At 31.6% G+C, this 19441-nt stretch overlaps 1 protein-coding gene across 7 annotated transcripts in view; it reads right to left on the reverse strand.

The window, feature by feature from the left end:
- The window catches only part of LOC115875664 (optomotor-blind protein), a 300116-nt gene that overhangs the window by 42457 nt on the left and 238218 nt on the right, over positions 1–19441 (reverse strand). For 4 of the 7 annotated variants that reach the window (XM_030891190.1, XM_030891191.1, XM_030891192.1 and 1 more), the window contains one exon: positions 11667–11693. The exons of the other annotated variants lie outside the window; for them this stretch is intronic. In XM_030891190.1, coding sequence (XP_030747050.1) covers positions 11667–11693 — 27 coding nt within the window. The remainder of the gene's footprint in view (positions 1–11666; positions 11694–19441) is intronic. 7 annotated transcript variants of the gene reach the window in all.

Consider the following 19441-nt stretch of genomic DNA (forward strand, 5'->3'; position numbering starts at 1 on the left):
AGTTTCATAGTTGTCGATTTTCGAAAGAAATCAGTACATGTATATTATTTCGTATATTTTTCATTTTATTGATTTTATGGAAAGCACTGTTCATTAAAATGTTGTATCCTATGTTATAGGGCTTGTTTCTCTCTACAATTTCCTGTCTCACAATGTATCGCTTGTGTCGGGAAAGGGATCATAGTTTCATAGTTGTCGATTTTCGAAAGAAATCAGTACATGTATATTATTTCGTATATTTTTCATTTTATTGATTTTATGGAAAGCACTGTTCATTAAAATGTTGTATCCTATGTTATAGGGCTTGTTTCTCTCTACAATTTCCTGTCTCACAATGTATCGCTTGTGTCGGGGAAAGGGATCATAGTTTCATAGTTGTCGATTTTCGAAAGAAATCAGTACATGTATATTATTTCGTATATTTTTCATTTTATTGATTTTATGGAAAGCACTGTTCATTAAAATGTTGTATCCTATGTTATAGGGCTTGTTTCTCTCTACAATTTCCTGTCTCACAATGTATCGCTTGTGTCGGGAAAGGGATCATAGTTTCATAGTTGTCGATTTTCGAAAGAAATCAGTACATGTATATTATTTCGTATATTTTTCATTTTATTGATTTTATGGAAAGCACTGTTCATTAAAATGTTGTATCCTATGTTATAGGGCTTGTGTCTCTACAATTTCCTGTCTCACAATGTACCGTTTGTGTCGGGAAAGGGATCATAGTTTCATAGTTGTCGATTTTCGAAAGAAATCAGTACATGTATATTATTTCGTATATTTTTCATTTTATTGATTTTATGGAAAGCACTGTTCATTAAAATGTTGTATCCTATGTTATAGGGCTTGTGTCTCTCTACAATTTCCTGTCTCACAATGTACCGTTTGTGTCGGGAAAGGGATCATAGTTTCATAGTTGTCGATTTTCGAAAGAAATCAGTATATGTATATTATTTCGTATATTTTTCATTTTATTGATTTTGTGGAAAGCGCTGTTCATTAAAATGTTGTATCCTATGTTATAGGGCTTGTTTCTCTCTAGAATTTCCTGTCTCACAATGTACCGCTTGTGTCGGGGAAGGGATCATAGTTTCATAGTTGTCGATTTTCGAAAGAAATCAGTACATGTATATTATTTCGTATATTTTTCATTTTATTGATTTTATGGAAAGCACTGTTCATTAAAATGTTGTATCCTATGTTATAGGGCTTGTTTCTCTCTACAATTTCCTGTTTCACAATGTGCCGCTTGTGTCGGGGAAGGGATAATAGTTTCATAGTTGTCGATTTTCGAAAGAAATCAGTACATGTATATTATTTCGTATATTTTTCATTTCATTGATTTTATGGAAAGCACTGTTCATTAAAATGTTGTATCCTATGTTATAGGGCTTGTTTCTCTCTACAATTTCCTGTCTCACAATGTACCGTTTGTGTCGGGGAAGGGATCATAGTTTCATAGTTGTCGATTTTCGAAAGAAATCAGTACATGTATATTATTTCGTATATTTTTCATTTTATTGATTTTATGGAAAGCACTGTTCATTAAAATGTTGTATCCTATGTTATAGGGCTTGTTTCTCTCTATAATTTCCTGTCTCACAATGTATCGTTTGTGTCGGGGAAGGGATCATAGTTTCATAGTTGTCGATTTTCGAAAGAAATCAGTACATGTATATTATTTCGTATATTTTTCAATTTATTGATTTTATGGAAAGCACTGTTCATTAAAATGTTGTATCCTATGTTATAGGGCTTGTTTTCTCTCTACAATTTCCTGTCTCACAATGTATCGCTTGTGTCGGGAAAGGGATCATAGTTTCATAGTTGTCGATTTTCGAAAGAAATCAGTACATGTATATTATTTCGTATATTTTTCATTTTATTGATTTTATGGAAAGCACTGTTCATTAAAATGTTGTATCCTATGTTATAGGGCTTGTTTCTCTCTACAATTTCCTGTCTCACAATGTATCGCTTTGTGTCGGGAAAGGGATCATAGTTTCATAGTTGTCGATTTTCGAAAGAAATCAGTACATGTATATTATTTCGTATATTTTTCATTTTATTGATTTTATGGAAAGCACTGTTCATTAAAATGTTGTATCCTATGTTATAGGGCTTGTGTCTCTCTACAATTTCCTGTCTCACAATGTACCGTTTGTGTCGGGAAAGGGATCATAGTTTCATAGTTGTCGATTTTCGAAAGAAATCAGTATATGTATATTATTTCGTATATTTTTTCATTTTATTGATTTTATGGAAAGCACTGTTCATTAAAATGTTGTATCCTATGTTATAGGGCTTGTTTCTCTCTACAATTTCCTGTCTCACAATGTACTGTTTGTGTCGGGGAAGGGATCATAGTTTCATAGTTGTCGATTTTCGAAAGAAATCAGTACATGTATATTATTTCGTATATTTTCTATTTTATTGATTTTATGGAAAGCACTGTTCATTAAAATGTTGTATCCTATGTTATAGGGCTTGTTTCTCTCTACAATTTCCTGTCTCAAAATGTACTGTTTGTATCGGGGAAGGGATCATAGTTTCATAGTTGTCGATTTTCGAAAGAAATCAATACATGTATATTATTTCGTATATTTTCTATTTTATTGATTTTATGGAAAGCACTGTTCATTAAAATGTTGATCCTATGTTATAGGGCTTGTTTCTCTCTACAATTTCCTGTCTCACAATGTACTGTTTGTGTCGGGGAAGGGATCATAGTTTTATAGTTGTCGATTTTCGAAAGAAATCAATACATGTATATTATTTCGTATATTTTCTATTTTATTGATTTTATGGAAAGCACTGTTCATTAAAATGTTGTATCCTATGTTATAGAGCTTGTTTCTCTCTACAATTTCCTGTCTCAGAATGTATCGCTTGTGTCGGGAAAGGGATCATAGTTTCATAGTTGTCGATTTTCGAAAGAAATCAGTACATGTATATTATTTCGTATATTTTTCATTTTATTGATTTTATGGAAAGCACTGTTCATTAAAATGTTGTATCCTATGTTATAGGGCTTGTTTCTCTCTACAATTTCCTGTCTCACAATGTATCGCTTGTGTCGGGAAAGGGATCATAGTTTCATAGTTGTCGATTTTCGAAAGAAATCAGTACATGTATATTATTTCGTATATTTTTCATTTTATTGATTTTATGGAAAGCACTGTTCATTAAAATGTTGTATCCTATGTTATAGGGCTTGTTTCTCTCTCTACAATTTCCTGTCTCACAATGTATCGCTTGTGTCGGGAAAGGGATCATAGTTTCATAGTTGTCGATTTTCGAAAGAAATCAGTACATGTATATTATTTCGTATATTTTCATTTTATTGATTTTATGGAAAGCACTGTTCATTAAAATGTTGTATCCTATGTTATAGGGCTTGTTTCTCTCTACAATTTCCTGTCTCACAATGTATCGCTTGTGTCGGGGAAGGGATCATAGTTTCATAGTTGTCGATTTTCGAAAGAAATCAGTACATGTATATTATTTCGTATATTTTTCATTTTATTGATTTTGTGGAAAGCACTGTTCATTAAAATGTTGTATCCTATGTTATAGGGCTTGTTTCTCTCTACAATTTCCTGTCTCACAATGTATCGCTTGTGTCGGGGAAGGGATCATAGTTTCATAGTTGTCGATTTCGAAAGAAATCAGTACATGTATATTATTTCGTATATTTTTCATTTTATTGATTTTATGGAAAGCACTGTTCATTAAAATGTTGTATCCTATGTTATAGGGCTTGTTTCTCTCTACAATTTCCTGTCTCACAATGTACCGTTTGTGTCGGGAAAGGGATCATAGTTTCATAGTTGTCGATTTTCGAAAGAAATCAGTACATGTATATTATTTCGTATATTTTTCATTTTATTGATTTTGTGGAAAGCACTGTTCATTAAAATGTTGTATCCTATGTTATAGGGCTTGTTTCTCTCTACAATTTCCTGTCTCACAATGTATCGCTTGTGTCGGGGAAGGGATCATAGTTTCATAGTTGTCGATTTTCGAAAGAAATCAGTACATGTATATTATTTCGTATATTTTTCATTTTATTGATTTTATGGAAAGCACTGTTCATTAAAATGTTGTATCCTATGTTATAGGGCTTGTTTCTCTCTACAATTTCCTGTCTCACAATGTATCGCTTGTGTCGGGAAAGGGATCATAGTTTCATAGTTGTCGATTTTCGAAAGAAATCAGTACATGTATATTATTTCGTATATTTTTCATTTTATTGATTTTATGGAAAGCACTGTTCATTAAAATGTTGTATCCTATGTTATAGGGCTTGTTTCTCTCTACAATTTCCTGTCTCACAATGTATCGCTTGTGTCGGGGAAGGGATCATAGTTTCATAGTTGTCGATTTTCGAAAGAAATCAGTACATGTATATTATTTCGTATATTTTTCATTTTATTGATTTTATGGAAAGCACTGTTCATTAAAATGTTGTATCCTATGTTATAGGGCTTGTTTCTCTCTACAATTTCCTGTCTCACAATGTATCGTTTGTGTCGGGGAAGGGATCATAGTTTCATAGTTGTCGATTTTCGAAAGAAATCAGTACATGTATATTATTTCGTATATTTTTCATTTTATTGATTTTGTGAAAGCACTGTTCATTAAAATGTTGTATCCTATGTTATAGGGCTTGTTTCTCTCTACAATTTCCTGTCTCACAATGTACCGTTTGTGTCGGGAAAGGGATCATAGTTTCATAGTTGTCGATTTTCGAAAGAAATCAGTACATGTATATTATTTCGTATATTTTTCATTTTATTGATTTTGTGGAAAGCACTGTTCATTAAAATGTTGTATCCTATGTTATAGGGCTTGTTTCTCTCTACAATTTCCTGTCTCACAATGTACCGTTTGTGTCGGGAAAGGGATCATAGTTTCATAGTTGTCGATTTTCGAAAGAAATCAGTACATGTATATTATTTCGTATATTTTTCATTTTATTGATTTTATGGAAAGCACTGTTCATTAAAATGTTGTATCCTATGTTATAGGGCTTGTGTCTCTCTACAATTTCCTGTCTCACAATGTACCGTTTGTGTCGGGAAAGGGATCATAGTTTCATAGTTGTCGATTTTCGAAAGAAATCAGTATATGTATATTATTTCGTATATTTTCATTTTATTGATTTTGTGAAGCGCTGTTCATTAAAATGTTGTATCCTATGTTATAGGGCTTGTTTCTCTCTAGAATTTCCTGTCTCACAATGTACCGCTTGTGTCGGGGAAGGGATCATAGTTTCATAGTTGTCGATTTTCGAAAGAAATCAGTACATGTATATTATTTCGTATATTTTTCATTTTATTGATTTTGTGGAAAGCGCTGTTCATTAAAATGTTGTATCCTATGTTATAGGGCTTGTTTCTCTCTAGAATTTCCTGTCTCACAATGTACCGCTTGTGTCGGGGAAGGGATCATAGTTTCATAGTTGTCGATTTTCGAAAGAAATCAGTACATGTATATTATTTCGTATATTTTTCATTTTATTGATTTTATGGAAAGCACTGTTCATTAAAATGTTGTATCCTATGTTATAGGGCTTGTTTCTCTCTACAATTTCCTGTCTCACAATGTATCGCTTGTGTCGGGGAAAGGGATCATAGTTTCATAGTTGTCGATTTTCGAAAGAAATCAGTACATGTATATTATTTCGTATATTTTTCATTTTATTGATTTTATGGAAAGCACTGTTCATTAAAATGTTGTATCCTATGTTATAGGGCTTGTGTCTCTCTACAATTTCCTGTCTCACAATGTACCGTTTGTGTCGGGAAAGGGATCATAGTTTCATAGTTGTCGATTTTCGAAAGAAATCAGTACATGTATATTATTTCGTATATTTTTCATTTTATTGATTTTGTGGAAAGCGCTGTTCATTAAAATGTTGTATCCTATGTTATAGGGCTTGTTTCTCTCTAGAATTTCCTGTCTCACAATGTACCGCTTGTGTCGGGGAAGGGATCATAGTTTCATAGTTGTCGATTTTCGAAAGAAATCAGTACATGTATATTATTTCGTATATTTTTCATTTTATTGATTTTGTGGAAAGCGCTGTTCATTAAAATGTTGTATCCTATGTTATAGGGCTTGTTTCTCTCTAGAATTTCCTGTCTCACAATGTACCGCTTGTGTCGGGGAAGGGATCATAGTTTCATAGTTGTCGATTTTCGAAAGAAATCAGTACATGTATATTATTTCGTATATTTTTCATTTTATTGATTTTATGGAAAGCACTGTTCATTAAAATGTTGTATCCTATGTTATAGGGCTTGTTTTCTCTACAATTTCCTGTCTCACAATGTATCGCTTGTGTCGGGAAAGGGATCATAGTTTCATAGTTGTCGATTTTCGAAAGAAATCAGTACATGTATATTATTTCGTATATTTTTCATTTTATTGATTTTGTGGAAAGCACTGTTCATTAAAATGTTGTATCCTATGTTATAGGGCTTGTTTCTCTCTACAATTTCCTGTCTCACAATGTACCGTTTGTGTCGGGAAAGGGATCATAGTTTCATAGTTGTCGATTTTCGAAAGAAATCAGTATATGTATATTATTTCGTATATTTTTCATTTTATTGATTTTGTGGAAAGCACTGTTCATTAAAATGTTGTATCCTATGTTATAGGGCTTGTTTCTCTCTACAATTTCCTGTCTCACAATGTATCGCTTGTGTCGGGAAAGGGATCATAGTTTCATAGTTGTCGATTTTCGAAAGAAATCAGTACATGTATATTATTTCGTATATTTTTCATTTTATTGATTTTGTGGAAAGCACTGTTCATTAAAATGTTGTATCCTATGTTATAGGGCTTGTGTCTCTCTACAATTTCCTGTCTCACAATGTACCGTTTGTGTCGGGAAAGGGATCATAGTTTCATAGTTGTCGATTTTCGAAAGAAATCAGTACATGTATATTATTTCGTATATTTTTTCATTTTATTGATTTTGTGGAAAGCACTGTTCATTAAAATGTTGTATCCTATGTTATAGGGCTTGTTTCTCTCTCTACAATTTCCTGTCTCACAATGTACCGTTTGTGTCGGGAAAGGGATCATAGTTTCATAGTTGTCGATTTTCGAAAGAAATCAGTACATGTATATTATTTCGTATATTTTTCATTTTATTGATTTTGTGGAAAGCACTGTTCATTAAAATGTTGTATCCTATGTTATAGGGCTTGTTTCTCTCTACAATTTCCTGTCTCACAATGTACCGTTTGTGTCGGGAAAGGGATCATAGTTTCATAGTTGTCGATTTTCGAAAGAAATCAGTACATGTATATTATTTCGTATATTTTTCATTTTATTGATTTTATGGAAAGCACTGTTCATTAAAATGTTGTATCCTATGTTATAGGGCTTGTGTCTCTCTACAATTTCCTGTCTCACAATGTACCGTTTGTGTCGGGAAAGGGATCATAGTTTCATAGTTGTCGATTTTCGAAAGAAATCAGTATATGTATATTATTTCGTATATTTTTCATTTTATTGATTTTGTGGAAAGCGCTGTTCATTAAAATGTTGTATCCTATGTTATAGGGCTTGTTTCTCTCTAGAATTTCCTGTCTCACAATGTACCGCTTGTGTCGGGGAAGGGATCATAGTTTCATAGTTGTCGATTTTCGAAAGAAATCAGTACATGTATATTATTTCGTATATTTTTCATTTTATTGATTTTATGGAAAGCACTGTTCATTAAAATGTTGTATCCTATGTTAGAGGGCTTGTTTCTCTCTACAATTTCCTGTCTCACAATGTACCGCTTGTGTCGGGGAAGGGATCATAGTTTCATAGTTGTCGATTTTCGAAAGAAATCAGTACATGTATATTATTTCGTATATTTTTCATTTTATTGATTTTATGGAAAGCACTGTTCATTAAAATGTTGTATCCTATGTTATAGGGCTTGTTTCTCTCTACAATTTCCTGTCTCACAATGTACCGTTTGTGTCGGGAAAGGGATCATAGTTTCATAGTTGTCGATTTTCGAAAGAAATCAGTACATGTATATTATTTCGTATATTTTTCATTTTATTGATTTTATGGAAAGCACTGTTCATTAAAATGTTGTATCCTATGTTATAGGGCTTGTTTCTCTCTACAATTTCCTGTCTCACAATGTACCGTTTGTGTCGGGAAAGGGATCATAGTTTCATAGTTGTCGATTTTCGAAAGAAATCAGTACATGTATATTATTTCGTATATTTTTCATTTTATTGATTTTATGGAAAGCACTGTTCATTAAAATGTTGTATCCTATGTTATAGGGCTTGTTTCTCTCTAGAATTTCCTGTCTCACAATGTACCGCTTGTGTCGGGGAAGGGATCATAGTTTCATAGTTGTCGATTTTCGAAAGAAATCAGTACATGTATATTATTTCGTATATTTTTCATTTTATTGATTTTGTGGAAAGCACTGTTCATTAAAATGTTGTATCCTATGTTATAGGGCTTGTTTCTCTCTACAATTTCCTGTCTCACAATGTACCGCTTGTGTCGGGGAAGGGATCATAGTTTCATAGTTGTCGATTTTCGAAAGAAATCAGTACATGTATATTATTTCGTATATTTTTCATTTTATTGATTTTATGGAAAGCACTGTTCATTAAAATGTTGTATCCTATGTTAGAGGGCTTGTTTCTCTCTACAATTTCCTGTCTCACAATGTACCGCTTGTGTCGGGGAAGGGATCATAGTTTCATAGTTGTCGATTTTCGAAAGAAATCAGTACATGTATATTATTTCGTATATTTTTCATTTTATTGATTTTATGGAAAGCACTGTTCATTAAAATGTTGTATCCTATGTTATAGGGCTTGTTTCTCTCTACAATTTCCTGTCTCACAATGTACCGTTTGTGTCGGGAAAGGGATCATAGTTTCATAGTTGTCGATTTTCGAAAGAAATCAGTACATGTATATTATTTCGTATATTTTTCATTTTATTGATTTTATGGAAAGCACTGTTCATTAAAATGTTGTATCCTATGTTATAGGGCTTGTTTCTCTCTACAATTTCCTGTCTCACAATGTACCGTTTGTGTCGGGAAAGGGATCATAGTTTCATAGTTGTCGATTTTCGAAAGAAATCAGTACATGTATATTATTTCGTATATTTTTCATTTTATTGATTTTGTGGAAAGCACTGTTCATTAAAATGTTGTATCCTATGTTATAGGGCTTGTTTCTCTCTACAATTTCCTGTCTCACAATGTATCGCTTGTGTCGGGGAAGGGATCATAGTTTCATAGTTGTCGATTTTCGAAAGAAATCAGTACATGTATATTATTTCGTATATTTTTTCATTTTATTGATTTTATGGAAAGCACTGTTCATTAAAATGTTGTATCCTATGTTATAGGGCTTGTTTCTCTCTACAATTTCCTGTCTCACAATGTACCGTTTGTGTCGGGAAAGGGATCATAGTTTCATAGTTGTCGATTTTCGAAAGAAATCAGTACATGTATATTATTTCGTATATTTTTCATTTTATTGATTTTATGGAAAGCACTGTTCATTAAAATGTTGTATCCTATGTTATAGGGCTTGTGTCTCTCTACAATTTCCTGTCTCACAATGTACCGTTTGTGTCGGGAAAGGGATCATAGTTTCATAGTTGTCGATTTTCGAAAGAAATCAGTATATGTATATTATTTCGTATATTTTTCATTTTATTGATTTTGTGGAAAGCGCTGTTCATTAAAATGTTGTATCCTATGTTATAGGGCTTGTTTCTCTCTAGAATTTCCTGTCTCACAATGTACCGCTTGTGTCGGGGAAGGGATCATAGTTTCATAGTTGTCGATTTTCGAAAGAAATCAGTACATGTATATTATTTCGTATATTTTTCATTTTATTGATTTTATGGAAAGCACTGTTCATTAAAATGTTGTATCCTATGTTAGAGGGCTTGTTTCTCTCTACAATTTCCTGTCTCACAATGTACCGCTTGTGTCGGGGAAGGGATCATAGTTTCATAGTTGTCGATTTTCGAAAGAAATCAGTACATGTATATTATTTCGTATATTTTTCATTTTATTGATTTTATGGAAAGCACTGTTCATTAAAATGTTGTATCCTATGTTATAGGGCTTGTTTCTCTCTACAATTTCCTGTCTCACAATGTACCGTTTGTGTCGGGAGAGGGATCATAGTTTCATAGTTGTCGATTTTCGAAAGAAATCAGTACATGTATATTATTTCGTATATTTTTCATTTTATTGATTTTGTGGAAAGCACTGTTCATTAAAATGTTGTATCCTATGTTATAGGGCTTGTTTCTCTCTACAATTTCCTGTCTCACAATGTACCGCTTGTGTCGGGGAAGGGATCATAGTTTCATAGTTGTCGATTTTCGAAAGAAATCAGTACATGTATATTATTTAGTATATTTTTCATTTTATTGATTTTATGGAAAGCACTGTTCATTAAAATGTTGTATCCTATGTTATAGGACTTGTTTCTCTCTAGATTTTCCTGTTTCACAATGTACCGTTTGTGTCCGGGAAGGATTCATAGTTTCATAGTTGACGATTTTCGAAAGAAATCAATATCTACATGTATATTATTTCCTTTATTTTTCATTTTATTGATTTTATGGAAAGCACTGTTCATTAAAATGTTGTATCCTATGTTATAGGACTTGTTTCTCTCTAGAATTTCCTGTTTCACAATGTACCGTTTGTGTCCGGGAAGGATTCATAGTTTCATAGTTGACGATTTTCGAAAGAAATCAATATCTACATGTATATTATTTCCTTTATTTTTCATTTTATTGATTTTATGGAAAGCACTGTTCATTAAAATGTTCTATCATATGTTATAGGGATTATTTCTCTCTACAATTTCCTGTCTCACAATGTACCGTTTGTGTCGGGAAAGGGATCATAGTTTCATAGTCGATTTCGATTAGAGTAAAGCCTGTCAATTACATAATATTTCGACAGTTGCAAAAACGAACATCGATAAAACTAAAATGATGTGCACTCTCCCGGAAAATCATAACAATGCTATAAACATCGGCGAAGAACTATTGGAATATGCAGCGGAATTCAATTAGCTCGGCAGTTTGATTTCGGAAAAGGCCAATATCGACTCTGAAATCCAGCACAGGATTTGCAGAGCCTTAAGAGCATTCTGGAAATTAAAAGACAGGGTTTTCTAAAATCATGATTTGAGCACCAAAAAGGAGTTTCAGTCACAAGAAAACACTTTGCGTAACCATCTTCTGATGCGTATCGAATACTCGTCAGCGAGTAATGACAGCAGTAGTAGTATTTTGACAGTTACCTAACACATAAAAAAAGACAGAAAATCTTATCCTGTATAATACCTCTTATATAATAATAATATAATAATTCAAATATAGGGAAATTAAAATAACTTTCGTTGCACATCATAATACGACCACCAGCAAATTCCATAAGACGACGCATGGTGTCATTGATGACGTGCAACGGAAATTGTTCCAATTTCCGTATACCTAAATATTAACTTAACATTAACTTAAATACACCTATCTACAAAAAAACCTAGTAGGATTTGATCTCAGCCAAAAAATCTATGTTAAAAATCGAGAAAACTACTTCAACTATACAAAAATAATAAATATAAAATTGTACGTACCAGAAAATCTATGGACTTGTTTTTTAACTGAAAACAAAAAGACTAGTTTAGAAATATGGTCTCAACATTCACAACACAAAATTCACTTAAATATCTAGTACTAAATCCTACTAAGTTTTTTTTGGATAAGTAGTATATATATAATATATTAATATAAGACACTTAAAATAATAATTGTTTTATTTTTTTTTCAGAGATGTTTTGTCTTGAAGACGTCAATTAAGAAGACATCAAAGAGCAATGATATATTACTGATCCACTTTGGCTCAGCCAATTAAGAAAAAAAATAACAATCATTTTGCCAACCTCCAGATTAAAGGTTGAAGAAATCACTTTTATAAATAAATTTTTGATATTTCGTTCATATAAATAATTATATATATTTAATATCATATTTTTATTTAACATTTTTTGAAAATTATTCCAAAGCTCCAAATAAAAAACTTCCTCCTTCCCTACACGTAAAAAATATAATTTTGAGATAAGAATCTCGAGTCCTGGCCATATCAGGACTTTTAATACTCTTTTACGTTAATTTTTAAGCTCATTAAACCATAATTACAATAAATTTACTTGTCGACTCTCCTTCATTAACTAAATTTTTTATAGCCTCGGTATTTTATTTTATATTTAGCTCTGTCACCCGTAAACAACAATAGCATTAAATCTTTTAGATTTTTTTTATTCAGTAATCGTACTATAGATTTACGCTCTTAATTTAAGAGTTTTGAAAGAATTTTAAGTAGATTTAAACGAAAATTTCATTTATAGCTATCTAAATTATCTTAGATAGACCACACAGCCAATAAAAATGTATATATTACCTTTGGAATGATTTTTATGATGTAATTTACTAATTAGACGTATTAATTTGAGTTTCTAATATGGTGGTCCTCAATAAAATAATATACTTTTAGGAGATAAGGTTTTAAATCAGTTTCAGATAATAATAGTAGTATTTTATGTAAATTTCTTGAGATTTATATTTGATTCGATGGCTGAAGTAACGTTAAAGTTTGACTTTAAATTGGTTTTTAATCTATGAAATTAAGTGAAATAGATATAGAGATAATAGGGGTTTCAAGTAACGTTGAAGTTTGTTCCTCTAATTTCGACGTAATTCAGAACTTTTTTGGTAGTTCACAGAAATTTAGTGGTAATAATTTTCAGTTAGTAGGAAAAAGTTAACAAACTATCAACTTTTTTCACTAAATATATTTTGATGATTTTTAAGCAATACGTAGTAGTTTTATTTGACTTTTTAGTATCTCTTTCTAAATTAAAAAGGCAAATTTCCATCTGTCAATTATACGAGGGAAAACAAAATGTTGATATTTTAGTGAAAGTTTGAAACATTCTGTGGAATATATTAACAAAGCAAGGAATCTAAAAATCATTTTATCATCTACATAGGTACGTCTTTCCTCGATAGTTTGCTTTTTGATTCATCTCAATAGCTTTATTTTTATTGGAGATATTCGCTTTTGAATCAGACAGTAACGATTTACAGAACAAGTTTTAGCATTGATTTTGGGTCTTCATCAACACACTTATAAAATAGTGTTTATTGTTTTTGTAATGTCACTGTCATTGAAAAGTCATATTATTATTGTTTATTGACGTTTATTCTAGTAGAGATGTTTTAAGTTCTGAAATATCGCCTATTGCTGCTTTAATTGATGGTGGTAGAGATCAGCTTTTGCAGTTAAAACCATATCAGCTAGAGTAGCTGCCTAACAGACAATAATAATATGATTTTTCGAAGATAGTAATATTACATAAATCATAAACAGTATTTTATAGGTTTTTTGAGTAGGACCAAAAGCAAAGGCATGGTTTTAATATAAAAAATACGAAAAAATGTTAGTAAACATGTCTTCAAAAGTGAATACATATCTCCAAAAAAATATATTGAGATGAATCAAAAAACAAACTATCGAAAAAAGATACACCTAGATGATAAAATTATTTTTAAATTCCTTGCTTTGTTAACGTATACTCCACATGGTGTTTCAAACTCTAAGCAAAATATCAACATTTTGTTTTCCCTCGTATAATTGACAGATGGCAACTTTCATTTTTAATTTAGAAAGATATAGTAAAAAGTCAAATAATTTAGCTACAAAATGTTTAAAAAATTATCAAAATTGGTTCTCTAGAACACAATATATAAAGCTTTAAAATAAATGAAAATTTTAAGGTGCCCGTTTTTCGTGCCATTTTAACTGTATTTTATATTATATAGACATTGTAAATAATCGAAAATTTTTAAGTGTACAGTATAATTGAAACCACTGATAATGACATTAGTGCAGTATTAAGTAAATTATTAATTAGTGAATTGACTTCAGTTTCGAGCATAACTAGGTCTATCCAGACCATTGATAACAACATTTAAACTCTAATTGATTGAAATTTCTTAGAACAGCGATTAGTTTCCAATTTCGAACAAAGAATTCATTCAGACGGCTCAATTAAAACGATTTTAAACACGTTATGGGTGCGCGTCTTAACAAATTCGATAATTTTAATGAACCAACTTGATAAACGTACACTATCGGCGTAATTAACATAATAAAATAAGCTACACGCTAATTAATAATTAGTATATCGGAAACAGAACGTGTCAACAACGATTTCAATTTATTTTATTAATCTAGCCGCTCGATAGATCGCTCTCGATCGATTTTTATTTTTCGATTTGTTTGAAGCGATTCCGAACAACAACAACATCCGCATGGAGGCACAAAGAAAATAGGCTCGTTGTTTATCTGAATCGGCAGCGATAATTAGTTGCGTTGCTAATTGACGTTAAAGCGCTCATTGGTCCAATTTTTATCCGCGGTTTTTTATTGGTGATCGCTCGCGGTTTGTCTCAACAAATGATAACAGACAGCGCGACACGATTATGGTTGTTTATTCGGATTTGCACTGCCCTGTTACACTGGTAATCTGCTTCATATAAATGTTTCGAAATGAGGAAGATAAGAGAGACCAGTTGTTCTGATTGAAAAGAAGAAAAATAATTATATGTCAAAAATTTTCCTTCATTTAAGTAAGAATAATTTTCATTGGATCGTCACGGGTTTTTTAACAGAGGACACTGTCACCTTAATGACCAGCTCAGTAGATTGAAGCCATGGCTGGGAAACTTGACAGTTCAAAAATGACAGTTCATTAAAAATAGTTTTTCCTCCAAGATGCAGAGGCGCAAAATATTAAAACTGTCAATATCAACAATGCAAATGTCTATCTGACAATAAAATTTGATTTTTAACTGACACTCGATTTTACGGTTTGATTTCGTTTTGATTTGTGGAATTATTGTAAAATTAAATTCCTTCAGATTTTTTGGCAATGGATTCTGTTTTAGACAATGTTTTTTAAAAATGGTGGGACAATTTGTGTTTTGTATAGACTCTTAGTTATTTTTTATCATAGAGTTTAATTGTTGTACCCCGGGTTTCCGAAGGATATAAAGAAAAGTAAATTAAATATATCTACTTACAGTTATAGATTTCTTAAATTAGTACTGCTAATAAATGCTAATTGCTGAGCAGTTATTTAATTTTTTTTACGGTGCATGTAAGGAATTAAGGACGCGCGTTGCGTTATACAGGGTGAATTTCCTACGATGTTCTCTATGGGTATCTCGGAAACTACTGGAGATAGAGAGTCGGTTAAATGGGGAAAGAATTGCAGTTTTGTGGAGTCATAAATATGCGCCTTTCAGATTTTCGAAAAAGTTCATGACTTACTAGATATTTCGAAAAAAACAAATTTCGGCTATTTTAAAAATTGTCCCTAATTCCATTATAAGCTATTTTAGACAAAAAGTTTTCCGATAAAAGTTGTATATAATCACATCCTTAATAAGATTGTTTCCTCCGTTTTTTTCTAAAGCCTGCCATTTTCGACATATGACACAAATATATGTTTTTTTTAAATAGAAACCATAGTTGGCCATGACTTCATAAAAAGCGCCATTTTTTAAGCTTTTCAGCGATATAAGCTATAATATGTTTTCTTCGAAAAATTACTGAGTTATAGCCAATTCTTATCATTTTTAAACAATTTCACTTAGTTAGCCATGGAAACAAGTTTAATAGCCTTTGCTCTCATCAATGTGAAACTGTCACATCCAAATTTTGTAAATTAAAATAAACAAAAATTGTAAATATGAATTTTTCAAATAAATGAAAAGCGTGTAGGATTATTGGTTCAACTTTTCTTGACAATATGTACATTTTCGAGAATACGTTGACCGGTGAATGTTACGTTTTTTAGAGAACGGTTTTCAAGACATGTTAGGAAATTTAAATTTAGTTATAGCCAATTCTTATCTTTCTTGACTAATTTTACTTGGATTGTATTAGATCACTTAGATTTCACTTAGATGGTATTCTAATTTTGGTATGGTATTCTTATTCTGTTATGATTTATAACTTATAAAAAGTCAGAATAAACGGTTTTTTACAATTTACATTATACAAACTAAAACTTAAAAAAATAATATCACTACATACACTTTAAGTTATTTTAGAAAATGTTCAAAAAATCCGTCATTGTTTTGAGTTGCATCTTTTTAAAACTGAATTACTACCTATTCTCACAGAAAGACCGGTCGACTTAACTAAACTTCTCTCGTACTGCCACTTCTTTCAAGTTCTGTTGTAAACCTTAATGTTAACCATACCGCATAAAAAATCTAAAATGGATAGGTCAGGTGATCGAGGAGGCCCATGCAATTGGTCCACCTCTTTCTATCCCTGAGTTTGCATTATTATGATATAAATAATTTTTAACATTTCTTTCATTATGGGGGAGGTCATAATGAAAGTCATCTTGGAATCACTCTATTGATGCGCGAGTATCTACACGCTTTTCTTCATTTGAAAAACTCATAGTTACAATTTTTTTTATTTTAATTTACAAAGTTTGGATGACACAGCTTCACATTTCTGAGAGCAAAGGCGATTGAATGAGAGAGCAACGGCGGTTTCCATGGCTAACTAAGTGAAATTGTTTAAAAATGATAAGAATTGGCTAGAACTCAGTAATTTTTCGAAGAAAACATATTATAGCTTATATCGCTAAAAAGCTTAAAAATGGCGCTTTTTATGAAGTCATGGCCAACTATGGTTTCCATTTAAAAAAACATATGTTTGTGTCATATGTCAAAAATGACAGGCTTTAGAAAAAAACGGAGGAAACAGTCTCATTAAGGATGTGATTATCTACAACTTTTATCTGAAAACTTTTTGTCTAAAATAGCTTATAATTGAATTAGGGACAATTTTTAAAATAACCGAAATTTGTTTTTTTCGAAATATCTAGTAAGCCATGAACTTTTTCAAAAATCTGAAAGGCGCATATTTATGACCCCACAAAACTGCAATTCTTTCCCCATTTAACCGACTCTCTATCTCCAGTAGTTTCCGAGATACCCATAGAGAACATCGTAGGAAACTCACCCTGTATAAGCATGATCAGCAGATGATTAAATCTAATTTAATTTGTTTTTATTATTTCAGGTCTCAAACGGAAACAAACTGGGAATCTTGACAACACCAAAATTATATAGCCGTTTCCAATTAACTTCAAAGGGAGGAAGATTATGTAAAACTGCCTGCTATATTTGGTGAAAACCGCCAAAGATTAAATTATAACTGTAACAACTTAATATATACTATTACTATTACTAGTATTTTTAATATTTTTTTAATTAATATCCGATATATAAGAACACTTTGTATGCTTTTAATTAAGTTGATTTATCGTTTATAATATGTTCGACCTAATTAAAAGCACACAAAGTGTTCTTACATGTATGTCTAAATTTATCGTGTCATAAATTTTGGTACGACTTAGGTAAAACCGGCTCAGATACTGGCTTTTTTGGGCCCTTTGTTATCTATTGTTGGTTATACGGGTCCAAGTTATCCCATATGGTCTTCTTCTAGATCTCTGAGTTCCTCGTGGGTACTATCGTTGATCGAAAGAATTGAGAAGATACGCAACTTAATGGGCGAATTTGTGAGTGCTGTACGATGGAGACACCAATCGTTCTGCGGTCAACGCATAAAACACTTATTTTCTCTAATTAGGCCAGCGAAGGCATATCGAAGACGGTGTGGCTTTGAAAGCGACACAGTGTTACCATATTAAAATGTGTAATATATGTAATTCGTTTGACGAAAATATCTTTGGATGAAAAATTCGCGTTTATGTATTGAAAATTTATTCGTGTTAAACATACAAAAATAAACAACAAAAATAAAATTTCTTTTATAGGTACTAAATATGTCGTATGATCGAAAAAAATCGTTTAGTTGGCTTGGAAATGATTATATTGACATTTACTATAATATTTTACATATGAAATAATAGCCGTTCTTTGTTTAATCATATAATAATATATTAAATTGTTTAATGATAGAAAATCCGTATTATTTACGTATTCTACCCAATATCCGCAAATCTACGGATTAATCAGTAGTTCTCGCAACACTGTCTCCGGCAACCATTCGCTCTGTCGACTGAAAGCAGAACTATGGTATAGTATTCTTTATCTGCTGCGCTGTAAACGACTATCAGCGCGCAGCGGCGCAGTGCTAAAGTAAATCTCGGAATTCTCGGACAGGCTGACGGCATCGCCAGATAAATCTCGGCCAGGTTTTGTGCCCTCAAATAGCTCATAAGGTTGCGCATCTTCTAATTTCTTCAATCACCCGTACTATGCTGTAATTTGAATGGTCCTTCGGTTGTCAGTCTTTCTTGACATTTATCCTGCACATTGCCAGTTGAGTGATTTAATTTACTTTCAGTGAATAAAGTCGTAAGAAGAAAAAATTAGTGTAGTATAAAAATTATTATTTGATAAACCTTTTTTAGAGTTTACTAGGAATAATAGTCCCACAAAATCGATCCTTTTTGCTTTTAATAAAGCCTGTGCAACGTTAATTGAATGATTGGGTACTTGAATGAAATAAGCTGTCCATCAGGTGGATAAGGTTTATCAACTGACCTAACAAATCATTACCGGGGCCTGCCCGAGTAGGTACGACCCGTAATTTACCCTCGCCACGATAAACATCGACTTTCGTCATTGAAAACTGCAGAACCATTGTGTGGTTCTGTGTTCTGCCTCCTTGTAAAAATCCACCAGAGACGTACCGATACGGCTTTTCGGTTTTCTTATGAATTTATATGACTAAAATACAACAATTTGTTTTGTGTGGTCTGTTTTTGTTTAAATGTTTTGTTCATTATTCATGTTGGAGATTTATTTTTAAATTAATGTTAATCGTTAGGCAATCATAGCATATGTATTTCTTTTGCAATCAAAATTGCTGTCTTTATTTAGACAGATGTCACTTGTCTTTATACATTCATTATTCGGATTCTTAGAATGTTGTAAACAAAAAATTTCATCTTAAAATAAAATTTTAATCAATCACAATTGTTTATCTCCATCATTTACAGGATTACTAATACAGAAATTACAGCTCAATTAAAAACAATTCATTATTTATAGTGATTTACAGTAATTTTATTAAATTATACGAATATTCTCGTTGATTATTGGTTTGAAATAAATATGACAGTGTCATCCAATAAAAATGCAAGTTACTAACTCTAAATTCTAATTCTGAGCTGGTAAATGAGCTAGATGCTTTACCTAGACCGTTATTCAGAAGCTACAAATTTATCGATGAAACTATGTACGAAATCAAGATTGTTACAGTATCAAATTTATTATAGTGATTTTCTTA

This window comes from Sitophilus oryzae, unplaced genomic scaffold (assembly GCF_002938485.1).
Source record: "Sitophilus oryzae breed Bouriz unplaced genomic scaffold, Soryzae_2.0 scaffold_1393_pilon_pilon, whole genome shotgun sequence".
NCBI lineage: Eukaryota > Metazoa > Arthropoda > Insecta > Coleoptera > Curculionidae > Sitophilus > Sitophilus oryzae.